The sequence below is a fragment of the Dermacentor variabilis genome, chromosome 11, assembly GCF_050947875.1.
Source record: "Dermacentor variabilis isolate Ectoservices chromosome 11, ASM5094787v1, whole genome shotgun sequence".
Taxonomy (NCBI): domain Eukaryota; kingdom Metazoa; phylum Arthropoda; class Arachnida; order Ixodida; family Ixodidae; genus Dermacentor; species Dermacentor variabilis.
This window is the reverse complement of record NC_134578.1, coordinates 101,178,343-101,193,496: the sequence shown is the minus strand read 5'-3', so window position 1 is coordinate 101,193,496 and position 15,154 is coordinate 101,178,343. Positions and strand designations below refer to the sequence as shown.

Here is a 15,154-nt window from a genome sequence, read left to right as displayed (position 1 = left end):
TCAGCAGCGATGTCAAGCCCGGTTTTAAGCTTCCTGCTCCTCATTAGAAATGTTAGCCAGTCGATTAGTTAACACCGAGCACCGGCAACCATAATCCACGCGCGAGAGCAAGAGCTATGAAGTAATATTGCCTTGAGATACTATATCTGATATTCTATGAGCATAAATATCTTGTGGAAAATAGGAAACATGCTGGTTTTTCTAAGTGTATAGGAATAACACAGGTGACTATCATGAATATTTAACCTTAACGTGTTTTCTTTATTTCCCTATATTGCTCCGAAGGGTCCTGCTGGACGTATTTACTTCGATTGGACGCGTATTGTAACAATTTTCACTGCTCGCATTTTTGAAACACTGTCAAAGTTTTTGTTTTCAGCTGGTACCCATTGTATGCTCTATGTACAATACGTGCATTGCACTGGCTGAAGAGAAGAACCTCAAACCGGTAAGCCCTGCCGGCCCTATTGTGAAACTTTTTTGCGACAATACGCTACTGTCATTACTGCATTAACGTCAATGGCCTAGATCATTCTTCGCGTGTGGTACTCGCTGGTCCGGCAGCAGCAGTCCAGGGTGAAAGCGCAGAATCTCAGCCAAATAGTTGTGCATCTTACGTTAGGATTGACCACTTCATATGCGCGTCAGTTTGTCATGGAGAGGGTGCGTTCTATCTCCGAATTGGCTCAACATTTCTAAGTTTAAGCTGCATCCGCGTACGAAAATAAGTTTTAAGCGTTGGGGTGTTCTAATGTGTTGAAGGTAAAGACCATTCCTTAAGGTTAGGATAAGGTTGAAGTTTATTTAGTCAATTTTTCAAATATGTAGACGTAGTTTAACGCAGCAAAGCTTTGATAGGTACGCCTGAGGACCTATAATCATCGCTAAAACTGATGTCAACCTTGTTCTTTTTTATATTGTGACGCGACCGAAAGATCAAAACTTGGTACTATTTACAAAATAGAGAATGCAGGGCTGGCCAGTTCAGCCGACAGCTCGAGAGCCAGAGAGCATTCTTACTCCACTTTTCTCAAGTGATGGCGCCCACGCGCCTCGTTCAAACAATTAAATACCACACGCATGTAGTATAATCCCCGGCGGCAGAAGCGGCCTCCCGGAGCGTCTAAATGTCATCACTGGGAGGGTGATGCGGCTTCAGTCGTGTAACGTGCGTGTATCACTGGGCGCAGAAGCAGATGGGGCGTCAGGGGGCGAACTCGCAGCTGACGGTAGTCACAGCACGAAACATTCGGTGGGGGCCTCTGTAACGGGACAGCAGTTTTTCTGACCGACCGACCCGACGCAACGGAGACCATAGAAACGCCAAACAACCTGGCGGGAAGTGCCCATCTCGGTGTCGATGGTCGTACAAACGCCTTTCACTCTCTTGGGATTTCAGAAGGCGGTCAGGCGAAATTTCTCTTGCGTGGGCACAGCGGGCGATGGCGTCAAGTGCATATTCACTCGTCGGTGACGCGTGAACGAGGAACGGTTGTGTCGAGGGGCAGTGCTGGTTCTCGGCAGAAGGGAAGGAAAAATCGGGAATAACCGGCTGTGTCGTGGCGCGAGGAATTATAGGCAAATGCGACACACGGTAGAGCGAGGCCCCAGTCGGTGTGGTCTGAAAAGACATATTTCGCGAGCATGTCTGTGAGAGTTCGATTGAGACGCTCCGTGACGCCATTTGTTTGCGTATAATATGACGTGGATAGCTTGTGCCGCGCGGCCCCGGACTGCAGGATGTCCGCGATAACTTCTGATAGGAATGTCCGGCCACGGTCTGTGAGAAGTTGCCAAAAAGCTCCATGTAATAAAATCACGTCGCGTAGGAGCAAATCCGCGACATCTGTGACGCAGCCTGTAGAAAGCGCTCGGGTGATGGCGTAGAACGAGGCGTAATTCGTGGCCACAGCGATCCACCTGTTCCCAGAGGTATAACGAGTAAAAGGGCCAAGTAAGTCCAAAGCAACCCAAAATAATGGCTTCGCGGGAATGTCGAGTGGTTGAAGGTTCCCAGCAGGGAGCGTCGATGGTGTCTTGCGTCACTGGAATTTCTCACACGCAGCTACGTATCTTCGAACGGAGCAATCAAGCCGCGGCCAAAAGAAGCGTCGGCGAATGCGGTCGTAGGCAAGCGACACTGCCAGGTGACCGGCAGTGAGGTGGTCGTGAAGTTCGTGGACAACAGCCGAGAGAAGGTGTTTAGGGATCACAAGGGTAAATGACGGCCGTCGAAGTGAAAGTTGCGGCTGTAGAGTACGCCATCTTGAAGTGTGAATAAGCGAAGGGAACTGTCGGCGAGTGACGATTCCAGGCGGTCAGTGATGATACGTAAGGACGGGTCACGGCGCTGCTCGTCGGCGACATGGAGCTGTGGAAAAACAGAGAGAACACAGGCGCCCGTGTTAGTATCAGACGTAGAGGTCTCATCTTCGGCTGGGTAGCGAGAAAGACAATCTGCGTCGTTGGGTTGGCGTCCCGACTTGTAAGTCACTGTGTAGGGGTATTCTTGTACTTGGGGGGGGGGGGGGCCCAACGACCGAGCCGGCCGGTAGGATCCTTGAGCGACCAAAGCCAACAGAGCGCATGAAGGTCTGTGATTACTGAGATGGGTTTACCATATAAATATGGGCGCAACTTTGAAACAGCCCAGAGGAGAGCAAGACATTCGCGCTCGGTAATCGACTAGTTGCACTCTGCTGTTTTCAGCAGCCGGCTACCGTAGCCTAAAAGGCGGTCGCGTCTGTGTTGACATTATGATAAGACGGCGCCGATCCCATAACCAGTGGCATCGGTTCGTATATCTGTAGGTGCGGACAGGTCAAAGTGGGCCAAGACCGGTGGGTTGGTGAGAAATATAATAAGGCGTGAAAATGCGGCAGCCTCAGGGCAACCCCACGCAAAAGGCACGTGTTTCTTTAGAATTTCAGTAAGGGGCCGAGCGAATGCTGGGAAATCTTTCGCGAACCGTCGGAAATAAGAACAGAACCTCAAAAAGATTCGGACGTCTTTGACAGACAGATGTATGGGAAAAGCCGTTACTGCTCGAAAGTTCTCCGTGTTGATCTCCGGGTTGGGTTGTACTCCGGAAGCATCGACGAGATGGCGTAGCACTGTAATGTGTAGGCGCCCGAAGTGGCACTTCGATGAGTTTGATTGGAGCCCAGCGTTGCGGAAGACTTCAAGGATAGCTGCGACGCGCTCAAGGTGCGTCTCAAAAGTAGGGAGAACACACGGACATCGTCGATGTAACGAAGCCAAGTTGACCATTTGAAACCTTGAAGCAGAGAGTCGGTCATCCGTTCTCCACTCGGTAGGGTTACGGTATCTGGGTGGGGAATAAAGATTGCCGTGAGGCGTAGCAATCACCACCGCCGCGCGTCAGGTCGGGAGACGAAGCAGGCAGCAGGAAAACCTAGGTTTGCAAATTATTGCTGCACAACTGCCTGAATGAGAGAGCTCGCTGGGGCTGGTTGGTCAATGGTGGGGTCAAGGTGGCGTTGATGTAAGCACGCAGGACTAATGGCCTAGAGCTCGCGGTAAACAATACGTGTAACGTGCTCACTTAAAGGGGGTGAAGCGGTAAGGTCGAAGCAAGACGACGTTGCAGCCGTGTTAGGAAGCCTAGAGAACTGTGGAATTACGCGGTGCTTTTCGCGAGCTCAAAGCGGCGGCATTTCTTGCCAATGGCGTCAATGGTGGACACATTGTTGCAGACCAACACATTGAACGCGTCGTCAGCGATGCCTTTGAGTACGTGGCCGAATTTGTCAACCTCCGCCATTTTCATGTCAACTTTCCGGCAAAGAGCAAGCACGTCATGTATGTCAGACATACGATTCAGTAGGAGACAGAACTCGGGTAGCAAGCTCTTTTCTAGCAGCCAGCTGCCAACCAGTGGGATTTCCAAACAGGTTGCTGAGCTTCTCCTTGAAAGCATCCATGCTTGAGATCTCGTCTTTGTGTGTCCGGAACCACACACGAGGAGTTCCGCCCAAGTAGTATAGGAGATTCGCTAGGTAAATGGTAGGGTGCCAGCTGTTGTTTCGGATAGCACGCTCATACAGGCTGAGCTAGTCTTCGACGTCGACATTATCTTGGCCAGAGAATGTGCCAGGATCGCGGGGATTGGTAAGCGTAACGTACGCAGTTGTCGAGGTCACAGGAGTAGAAGGCGACGAGGTGTCGTCACCGGGAGCCATGACGGAAAGCAGGATGGTGTGACCGCTGCGGATCTCCGTGGCGAGGACGGGGAACGCCAACCTTCACGAAAATATTTCGCGAACGAAGGATTAAAACTGGAGATATTTACACAATATATTTACAAGTGATAATGCATCGCTGGCCAGTTCAGACGACAGCTCGAGAGCCAGACAGCGTTCTTCCTCCTCTTTTCTCGAGTGATGGCAGCCACGCGCCTCGTTCAAACAATCAAATACCACACGTGTGTAGCAATATCAACAAAACGTCTAATCATAGAGCACTTGCTTTTCCGAAAAACGTGTCAAAGCTTCAAACACAACTTTCAGCAGCCATAAGATATGCAAGCAACCTAAGTTATGTGCTGTTGTAGATATTGAGTTCGCTTCGACAAAACGCAGTTTTTATGCTCACATTTTTGTTATCATTTGAACGCGCATGCTGGCAGCCTATTGGTAAGGAGTACTTTGGGAACTTGTGTACGTGATTAAACAAGTTGCGTTCACATTTCATTTACTTATTTGAGGTATATGTTGCGCGAACACGCAAATAATGTGCGAACTGGAGGAGTGGGGCATCTGGCTTTTCGCTGAAGAAAGCATGGGTGCAGTTCTATTTATAATCCGTGCACTGTGATAGACAGAAGCCCAACGCAAACAGCACCGGAGATTATTGAAGCGGCGAAGATCGCTTCTTTGGGGAACGCTTGTGTTAGTGCGCCTTCAATCGATCTTTCAAAGAAAGAATTCGATTTTTTAAACGTGTGACAGAGGTTGGGTTGACAGAGATGGCATTTTAATCTTGCAATTACAAAAAAATGTTTTGCCTATGCATGGTCGCTTTTTCATCTTCGATATTATCTTAACTTTTCATTACACATGTCTCGTTGCTGTCTCATTTGACTATAAAACAGTACATATGCGTACCAATAAATTTCAAACAGCGCTAGACGACAGGACCAGAATTAGGAGGAGACAAACGTGGTGCAGACAAACACTCCTCTTTCTGGTCCTGTCGTCTAGCGCTGTTTGAAATTTATTGTTACCATGGAACACCAACTCGTCCAATCCGCTGCCCATCTGCAGTACATATGCGTACGCTGTTTTCTCTTACCTATATAAATGTGCACCGCTTCGTACAATAAAACAGTTGTTGGAAGTTAGGGCTGTGTACGCTTCGTACCTCCGTCTCTCGTCCCTTTTTGTGCGCTAAATACCTAAAGTTATGGAATACCAACATGCCCAAACCTACGTTCTCTAAATAAATGTGAAGCCCTACTGTTTGCAAACAGCGACCTTTGGATTTCATGTACGACGGCGACCAAATGATGTGATAACCCTCTGTGCTTAGCCATGCGATATGTGGATTTCCTAAGATTTTGTTTCTATCCTTGTGCTGGACACGTCTCCTACGACCAGTACAGCCTAAAGAGGCGCTGTATTTTGCTAAACTAACTTCGCTTATATGGTGTGCGAAGGGCAGAAATAACGCGGCAAATTTTGTTTATACGATTGGACTATCATGTTATAACAGCATGCCACAGCGCTAGCGACGTCGTTTGGGGGCAGTGGAACAAGCTCTCTAAGTTACGTGGGAGTGGCCCTTTCACTGAAGTAAGCAGAAATCCCGAAGATTCTTCATAACGTAAATTTTATCGTGTCGTAGAGGAGTTCATCAGGTATGCGAACATTTGTGTGTATCGAAAGGTTCGTGCTCATTCTTGAATTTTTGCTATTGAAGTTTCCATACCAGGAAATTTCTGTTGACATAGAGGAATCACTGACGGGCCCGTGATAATCGGAAAGTAATGGGAGTATTGCTGAAGAATGGTCCGAAGACTGGAATCATGAGGAAGAGGCAAAATACCATAACCTAAGCTGTGGCAATAAACAGGCTGTAGGACTCACTACCACGCATGCAGCTTGACGTTTGTTTGAGTAGCCCCTCATCACCAAAAGTATGAGCTGCAGCGATGTGACAACGGCTAAATATAATACAACATCCAGTGAACCAAGGGTAGCTGATATTAATTACTTGACATCTCAGCATCGGTACCAAAAGTTTCTTTGGTTTCCTTCACGTTGTCTCCTCCTCGTTCACTGTGCCGAAATAGTGCCCAATTGGAACCATAGAAAGACTTACCCGTAAATTACCTATTACAAGCAGGCTTAAGAGACCGCTTGTAGTGTCATTGTGTACGGTGTCCCTCCCACACGTACTCAGTGCTTACTCTCTCCCTTTCTTCCTCTTTCTATTCCCCTTTCCCCCACCCCCAGTGTAGGGTAGCAAACCGGATGCTGTTCTGGTTGACCTCCCTGCCTTTCCTACCCTTGCTTTCTCTCTCTCTCTATCGCTTTCGAGCCGACTTATTTTTGTAGTGGACATGAGCACATACATGTACCATCAGAAACTGAATCTGATCGCGGATACCTCCTTTAAAGACGAAGATTCCTCGGAGGCTCCAATAAAGACGTCACTACTTCCAAGTGCGGATGGTTGAAGGCAACGAATTCGCCTTGTGCTCAGGTGAAAAGATAGAGAATATCTAGATAGATAGGGATAGGGAATGCATACAGGTATTTATTAGCTTCCGCCCAAATCAAAGACAGCACTCGCGCACCTATAACATAGGTATGAGATTTGATAGACATGAGAAACTCACGAATATGCAGCTTTCTTTAGAAAAGCTGCACCTCCATGCCGTGTAATTGGTGCGCCTAGATGTGATGGAGGCAGATATTGGCAGTATGCTTCAGCAGTGATGGAATGGATGCAAAGAACACTGTCTTGAGGTATGTGAAATATTTATCACACCGGAGATGTTGAATGACGGTGATGACCGGTGAAATTATTAACAGTTTCTGAGTGGGACCGCTATTCTTTCGGTAGTTCAAATTCGTTACCTTGAAAATATAGCGGGCACGCTTCTCAGATCTTGTTCGCACAGCCGGAGTGTAGTAAATCTTGACCGCAAAGCTTCCCCAGTTGACTATTCGATAGGCCGAATAAGTGCCGGGCTCTGGAGCAGACTTGCCAGTGGCTTGACTTAGTAATGGCGCAACGCCGCTCTGAACAGGTGCACTGACGCAGCTGTTGACAGCTGTTTTGCACCATCAACATTGAAGTGATCAACAACATGAGAAACAAAAAATATTCCGCTTTTAGTAGCAAATATATAGCTGTGTGTTCATAGAACCTAGTAACATTCCCCTTACGGCGAGCATTACAGGTCCTCAACTTCTGCCTTTATTTACTTGTAAGCAATCGCTGCTGAAAGGTAACATATATGACGCTTTTGCTAGTTTCAAACTTTAGATAGGAGGAGTATTGCAAATGCAATGCGGACGCCTAACCTTCACTGCTGAACTTTACAAGTAAACGTTCAGCAAGGCCCGTTCCTACGTTACCTGGACTATATCTTCTTTCTTTCAGCCGCAACTGAAAATGGCTCCAGAAGCGGGATCGCGTCTGTTCCTTCCCCAGTTCTTTGACCAGAAAAAATGCCTTAAGCACGTTTTAAACTCATATGTTGTGAAATCTTATCCTGGCGCCCGCCATTACATTGCAATAAAGGCCATCAGAAAATATACTGTGGCTTACGAAACGGTTTAAAGGAGCTTTTTTATAACAACAATAAAAAATGGTCTGACAGATAATAGCCCACAATCGATACACTTTCGATCGAATGCGATTTTTGGCGCTTCTGAAAATTGAAAACCAAGCTGGCTTCATTATTCTTGGCAGTGTGTTATTTGTGCAGAAATTTTGCAACGCAGGTTCCGTTTTATTTCTTGTTTGTTTTATTGAATCACACAGTTACTCTGTACAATGGCTTACTTCTGCAAGCAAATCTCAGTTCTAAGATAACCACTAAACAGCTTTCTGTAGCGCTCATTTACGCTGCTGTTATTAGGCAAGATATATCGTATCAAGCGATGAAAAAGTTGAACTTTCAATATCACTGCAGGAGTAGCGTTTCTGCTAATACTGATGCCGGCCTCTCAGTTTCATTTATAAGTAACCCGCAGATGCCTTCAGACTATATATTGGGGCGCAATAAATAATATAGCGAATTCCCTCCATATCTAATGCGTGTTACATTGCTAGAATATTCAACTGCGAAATGGAAATAATGTCGATATTAAATAGCAGTTGGGCTAGAGTATTCTATGGTAGCATTTATTGCCGATTGTTTCAAACCAGCTCATCTGATTTCTCTATTACGAATAGGAACTTTTGAATCATGGTTAGAGAATACAAATAATTTGTAACTTAAGAAAGACAGGTAGCGGACGTAATATATTTATTCCCACAATACTACACAGTAAAATAAACCAAATTTGTTGATTACAGGTACTTGATTGTGGCATGTCTATGCTGATGAATAAGGTATGTATAGGTGCCTCTTTTGCTTCACGTCAATAAAAACGCTCTACACTCCTTTATGTTAAAGTCCGGGCAGCATTAGTAATTATTAAACACGGAAGTCATACATTGGAATCGTGCGCTATCAACCGCATTTTAAAAAATCGAACGGCAAATAATTGTTACTTTCGTGCTTGTTCAGTTATAGCCGTCAAAGGACAGTGAAACCAAACTTACCACCTATGATGGTGATCGCGCTGGCGTGATTAACGCACTCCTATTTTAGCAGGCTAGTCGAATTCACGGGCGCGCTCTTCAAATGCAGCAATCCGAGCTTTCTGTTGAATATTAACGTACCCTTTGCATGCCGTTACAAATGTCACCAAAAACAGAAAGAGGGCTATCTAGAGGGGCTGTGAGAACCTCGGCTGGTACCCTTGCTGTTTTCATCTCTAGGCCACTGGGTTGGAAGGAAAAGTTCACTGCTGCAGCAAAATTCTTGTTAATCTGGGTTGTTGGCACGTCGATTGGAGAGATTGACGGCATGGACATTAAGACTGTATTTTCTGTTTATGGACTTATTCCTTCCGTTCTAACGCTTTCTGTCTTAATACGGCATCACTGATGATGACGCGTTGTCTGACCTACATTGCCATCCCTTCTCTATTATTTATTACAGCACTGAAACCATGAAATGTTGCAAATAATGTCTAATTTGCATCCACATACAAAATGCGCTGACTCGTCATTGCTGTATAGTCATCTATAGCGCCATAGCTTTGTGTTTTTACAGCGAAAGCTGTATATGACTAAGTTTCCGTAGTTTTTTCGTAGCCAAAATGGAGAACAGATTAGAACGCTCGCCGCGAAAAATAGGGTGACGTCAAGGTTATCGCACTATATAAGCAGGAGAGGTATTGGCGGTAGAAACAGCTGCGTTATCGATGGGGCAGAAACCCATGCGCACAACATTCATACGAGGAGCGCCGGAGCGAACAGCAACGAGAACGTAAGCGGCGCCGCCGTGAATCGACCACAGGCGAACAAAATTCCGGCGATGCTTAAGGAAAGCGAAAATCGCAAGCCCGGGCCACCATTCCACTCTCTGAAGATGGAATGGCAGCGAAAGAACTTTGCTTTTCGTTCGCGAGCTTTGACTGTAGTCAACTTTCGCTGCCATTCCATCTTCACAGAGTGGAATGTTTGTCATTTTTACCTAGAGTGGTACTAGAGTGGTAGAGAGCCGCGTCTAAAGAAACACAGCATGCTTCGGCATAAAAAAACAATTTTTTGTTCCCGCCCGCTCATCCTGCTGAGAAGAATGGTAAGCTCCATGCGAAAGAAATTCAAAACTGAGAAAAATGACATGGAACCTTAAAACAGAAAGTGTGTTCACTTCATCAAAAAATCTGGCGCTGGAAATACAAACAAAAACAGCACGCAGGGTACCGCCTGAAATAGTAAGGAGGAGCACTGAGCTATTTCATTTCTGAGACTTGAAGTTAGTTAGCCGAGACAATCGCTCTTGTAGCCGATTGGTTTCAACTAGGTATGTGTCATAAGCGTCTTACAATGCTATGGTGTCTGAATAAAACCGTTTTATGATTAAATCAGCATACGCGCGCACGAAAACAATTGAACCATTTGCTACGCTTGTTAAGTTAACCGCTGTACTATTTTGTTTAAGCGTGAGGCATATGATGTGTGTCTGTGTAGCGGCGCTTCGTATTGTTGCCGATATCTTCATATCCAAGACAATGATTTCCCCAATGAATGGTCGGCAATTCTCCCAAGGATTGAAGACAATTATATAATGTGCATAGGGTCATAAGAAGAGAGCATGAGCTCGTCAAGGCGAGCATATGAGGCGACGGTATTATGGAGACGTAATCTCAAGTATATGAAGCCATACCAACAAAAATATAATAAAGGGTTTTTCAACCCTAAACCCCCACTTGATCATAATACACGCCTTAATGGGGGAATCCGAAAATTTGGACCACCTGCGGTTCTTCAACCTTCACCTAAATGTAAGTACACGGCGGTTTTCGTGTTTGGCCCCCTCGCGATGCGGCCAGCGCGGCCCGGATTCGATCCCGCGATCTCGTTCTTAGGAGCCCAAAGCCGTAGCCGCTATGAAAGCACGCTCGTTAAGGCGAACAAAACAATCTTAGAGCACTCCCTAGAGAAGTTCCAGGAATATTGGCGTTACGTGACTTTGCGGTATGAACGATGACTTGACTTGGGACTGCACTCGATAAATCCCTATGGTTGTTGTTTTAGGGAATATTTAGTGATCTGACACCTGTTTTTGAGCACCACTCAGACAGACGTGCCCAGTTTTACATATGCCTACAACATATGCGGGCAGTACTTCTGCCTGCAGCTTCGCGCCGACACCATGAACCTTTGACTGAAAACGCGTGCATATTGTGGACTTTATTGTCATTTAGCAGTGACGGTGAATATTGGAGCGGTAAAACTGCGAATGATGAAACTAGCTTTTTAGTGGGCGAACTTGTTCCCACAAAAACAAGTTACATTCAAAGCACAGCAATAGCGGCGAACACGATCGGCAATCGTCGAAACGTGATCAGCGGGTCAAGCACATCGGCTTTTACACATCAGTCATCGAAGGTTGCAGAGTAATCGCTGATGCCCGCGTGTCTTGCAGAAAGTTCTAGACCATTCGCGGCACGCATACAGGCAATCAGATTACACCGGCTTTGGTGACAAGTTACAGCGGATAAAACCATCAATACCATTCCAGAAACTTCCGATACATGCAGGCGCGTCCTTCGCTGAGCGACAACCTTTGTTTTTGTTAGACGAAGGAACATGGTCAATCGATAAACAAGTATACGTGTGGATGTATATAACACATACTACATGCATCTTGCACACTTCGAAGGGGATGCATTAGAAGTAACGCCGGGTCATTGCGGATATAAAGTGAGGAACACGTGCAAAGCCCGGTCTCATAGCCCAGAATGCAGTGATATTTTTTCCGTAAATGTCATCGAATAATTGTAGCGACGAGAAATCGGTAGCAGATAAATGGGGAAAGGACTGCACAGTTGAGCAAAACTGGCGCTATGTAACTTGCATACGCGCGACGGCTGCGCACAGCAGACCTCGCTGATTATATTTGCCAGTCTCGGCATGCACTTCAGCGTGATTTTCGCCGCATGCTAGACCTATAGAGACTCATAGCACTGTTCCTATGATTACATTCAATTCAACACTTTCATGTTTCGTTCTTTTTTCGCAGAGTTCTTTACTGTATACTAAGCTGCAATTGCCTATTGAGTACACCTACACAGGAGAGAAAGTTATGGTAAGTGCTTCAAGATTGGTCAGCATCAGGTAATGCATCCATATTCCTGGAGCAAATGTAAAAAAAAAATGTACGCATGAAATCAAAGAATCAAAAGTATACGACATGGTCCATTCAGTAACTCTTCTAAGTTGGCTGTTGGGGCTGCTTCTATATTGCCCGTAACACTATAGCGCCGCTAAGGATATGTGCACGAATCTCAAGAAAAGGCATGCGCTCGAGGCAAGGTTTAAATAAATATGCGTTACACTCAATTCATAATCGACGTGCAAAAACTTATATCTATAATTTTCTGCGTAACTTTCTCCGGGTGTCTTTTGCCTGGTGTTTCTCGCTAGTATGGTGCGTCGCATGTGTTTAATTAAAGTGGCCTCTGGTTACAAAACCGAATTACTGTAAGCTGTAGTAAATACATTTCTCTCGCTCTTACGTGGAGAAGCAGAGCAACAAGAGGCTGTACCCGCAATAACTGTAGAAAAAAAAATAAATCGCATGGTCAGTGTTACGGCCGGAAGGCCACTGTCCAACAGATTGCGTTCACTTAACCAGTAATCAGACTGGATGACCGGATTGTCGCACGTAGTCTCAATATATTGTATAAGGAACGCAATTGTTTTATTGGTGAAATATGTCTGTTAAGTGAGCGGCACATGGTAGTAATGCAAAATACTCGCGCAGTAAAACTTGCTCTACTCTGTTTTGCTACGCTTTTGCTAAAATTTTTATCAACGTTGTAGTTGGGTCACCACAAACTATTTTGAAGGATTTTTCGAGTAACGCTACTAGTTTCACGATGATGAGGCCGAATTGTTCCAGCAGGTAAGCTTAATGCAAGCGATGGGAGGACAAAGTTTTAACAGTGTCATATACGGCTGCATATTGTGCTCTCTGGAATGCACAGTCGTCCGGAGGCAGCCATACCTAAACAAGGTGAGGCTCTTAGTGTGAGAGAAAGTGAATACTTCGTCCACCAATGCCACTGTGGATTGAACTAAGCTAAAACGCGATATTCGGCCGGACAGGCAAACAGTAACCACGGCGCCATCGATCAGCCTTTATACTTTGCAAATCACGAACCGTTTCGAGAAGCGTAAATTCTTAGTAGAGGTTAAATATACTTCAAATAAATTATAAAAACAACTTTCCGTGCAGGAACCACAATATGATTTAAAGGCACACCATAGTGGGTCACACCAATATAATTTTTTTACCACCCTCACTTCTATACTGTGCAACTAAATCAAAGCCCACATATCTTCCTTGCTTTTCAATGGCATCTAAATTTGGGCGCTGCAACCGGGACCGAACCCGCGACCTGCAGCTCACGAGCGCAACGCCATGGCCGCTGTGCTACAGCCGCTGGTGAGTGGCCGACAATGGGCATCGCTGTACGAAGCCACCTGACGGCGGAGCCATGAGACGCTTTAGGGAAATTAACTGTAGTGATGAGCGCAATACAGAAACAATAATGGTAAGCAAACAGAAATAGGAAGAAAAGACAGCTTGCCACTCGCGGGAACTGAACCATCACAGTCCACAGTAAGCGTGAGATGCTCTACCAATTGGGCGACGGCGGCGATTGTGGTCCCGTCTACTTCGCTGTGTATTAGAGTATTGCACTGCGTCTGCCACTGGAAGAGTACGTAGTGTCACAACGGCGGATGTACGTCATCAACAAAGGCGTCACCGAGTACGTGATCCCTAAACGGGCAGATGGCCAATATGCCTCGTATGCTACTTGAAGGCATAAAAGCTGGCGGAGTCGAGAACCTCACATGAAAGCGACGATAATGGGTACCGAGAGGCCAGATTTTTGTTAAAGCAGGGAAAGCAGAGGTCCTAAACCTATGACATTATGTATGTATGTATGTATGTATGTATGTATGTATGTATGTATGTATGTATGTATGTATGTATGTATGTATGTATGTATGTATGTATGTATGTATGTATGTATGTAGAAATAGAAAAATATAAAGGAGAGCCTGCCCCCCCCCCCCACTTCTGAGGATAGGAATAAACTTTATTTGTCCAACGGTTGTTGATGTTGGTGCCCGGGGCTGGGCTGCCAGGGGTCCAGCGCCCGAGGAAAATCTTTCGAGATCCTCGGCAACGGCCCTGGCCCGCTGGACGGCCCACTCCTGGTCTTCGGGTGCCTCACTGAGGAGGGCGGCTTATCATCTCTCAGCGAGGCGCCCCGCTTCAGAGGGTTCTGCTGTTGTATTCCCCCTTCCTCTTTGTCCTTGTTCCACGTGGTGTCGGCATTCCCAAAGCACATGGGCCATATCGGCCCATTCGTGCCCCTTCCTGCTTCTACCTACTGGTCAGAATTAGAAAAGCGATTACGTAATGAACCCAATGAAATCCTAAGGGAACCTAGAGGAAAGCAACCGCACAAATTAATAAAATCGTAAGTATTTGGAAAATATAAACAAAAGTGGAGGAAAGCGCACGCCACCGGTGGATGTTCAATCGGTAAGCACCTCCGTCGTTATCATGCAACGGCGAGTACCATTTAGCGCATGATGCAGCGTTAGAATAACTGGATATATGGTTGTGTCTCACATATGCGCTTTCTGTGATTTTTTCTAGGTGTGCTTCTTTAAAGTATTCGAAAGTACCGGTGCTGGAATACAAGCTGTAGACGACACCACCGCATTTTTCCGGATGACAGTCTTCACATATGGATGGACGTGAAGCAAAATATCTCTGTGACACGTGACCTTCACCAAACGAATTTGCATCATGCACGACTATGTTCAAGACTAAAATGTGTACACTTGTCGCATTCGGAAGCAAAGATGAATATAAATGATTTAAAAAAAAGTTAGTCAAACAAGAAGACTGAACGAAAGATGATACTGTTGTTGTGGCAGTTTGCATGGTGTTCCCTGATATCTGATAAAGCACTTGCCTAATAATCCCTTGCCTACCTATGAAGAGTATATTACAATGAATCTTGCGGAAATGTAGCAGACGATCATTGTACATACGCATATTGATGTATATGTAGTAAATGATCGTCTTGCACATGGTTTACAGACTGTCATTGGCCTATGTATATACGTGCTATCTTTGGATATGTGCGGGTTCTTCAGAAGGTGTCCGTTTTCAGCAGTACTTAAGAGTTCCTTACTAGAAGGTACGTGTTATAGGGATACCTTTAGAGAATGAAACAGACATGCAGCTTATATATATTTAGTGCTTAGTCTCTAAAAACGAGATATCTTGCGCCAAATATACGACCGCAAA

At 45.7% G+C, this 15,154-nt stretch overlaps 1 protein-coding gene across 2 annotated transcripts in view; it reads left to right on the top strand.

The window, feature by feature from the left end:
• LOC142564917 (uncharacterized) overlaps positions 1–14,834 on the top strand; it is a 28,077-nt gene extending 13,243 nt beyond the window's left edge. For both annotated transcript variants that reach the window (XM_075676120.1, XM_075676121.1), the window contains exons 4-7: positions 380–448; positions 8,554–8,589; positions 11,837–11,902; positions 14,495–14,834. In XM_075676120.1, coding sequence (XP_075532235.1) covers positions 380–448; positions 8,554–8,589; positions 11,837–11,902; positions 14,495–14,599 — 276 coding nt within the window. In that variant the 3' untranslated portion in view covers positions 14,600–14,834. The remainder of the gene's footprint in view (positions 1–379; positions 449–8,553; positions 8,590–11,836; positions 11,903–14,494) is intronic.
• The last annotated feature ends 320 nt before the right edge of the window (positions 14,835–15,154 follow it).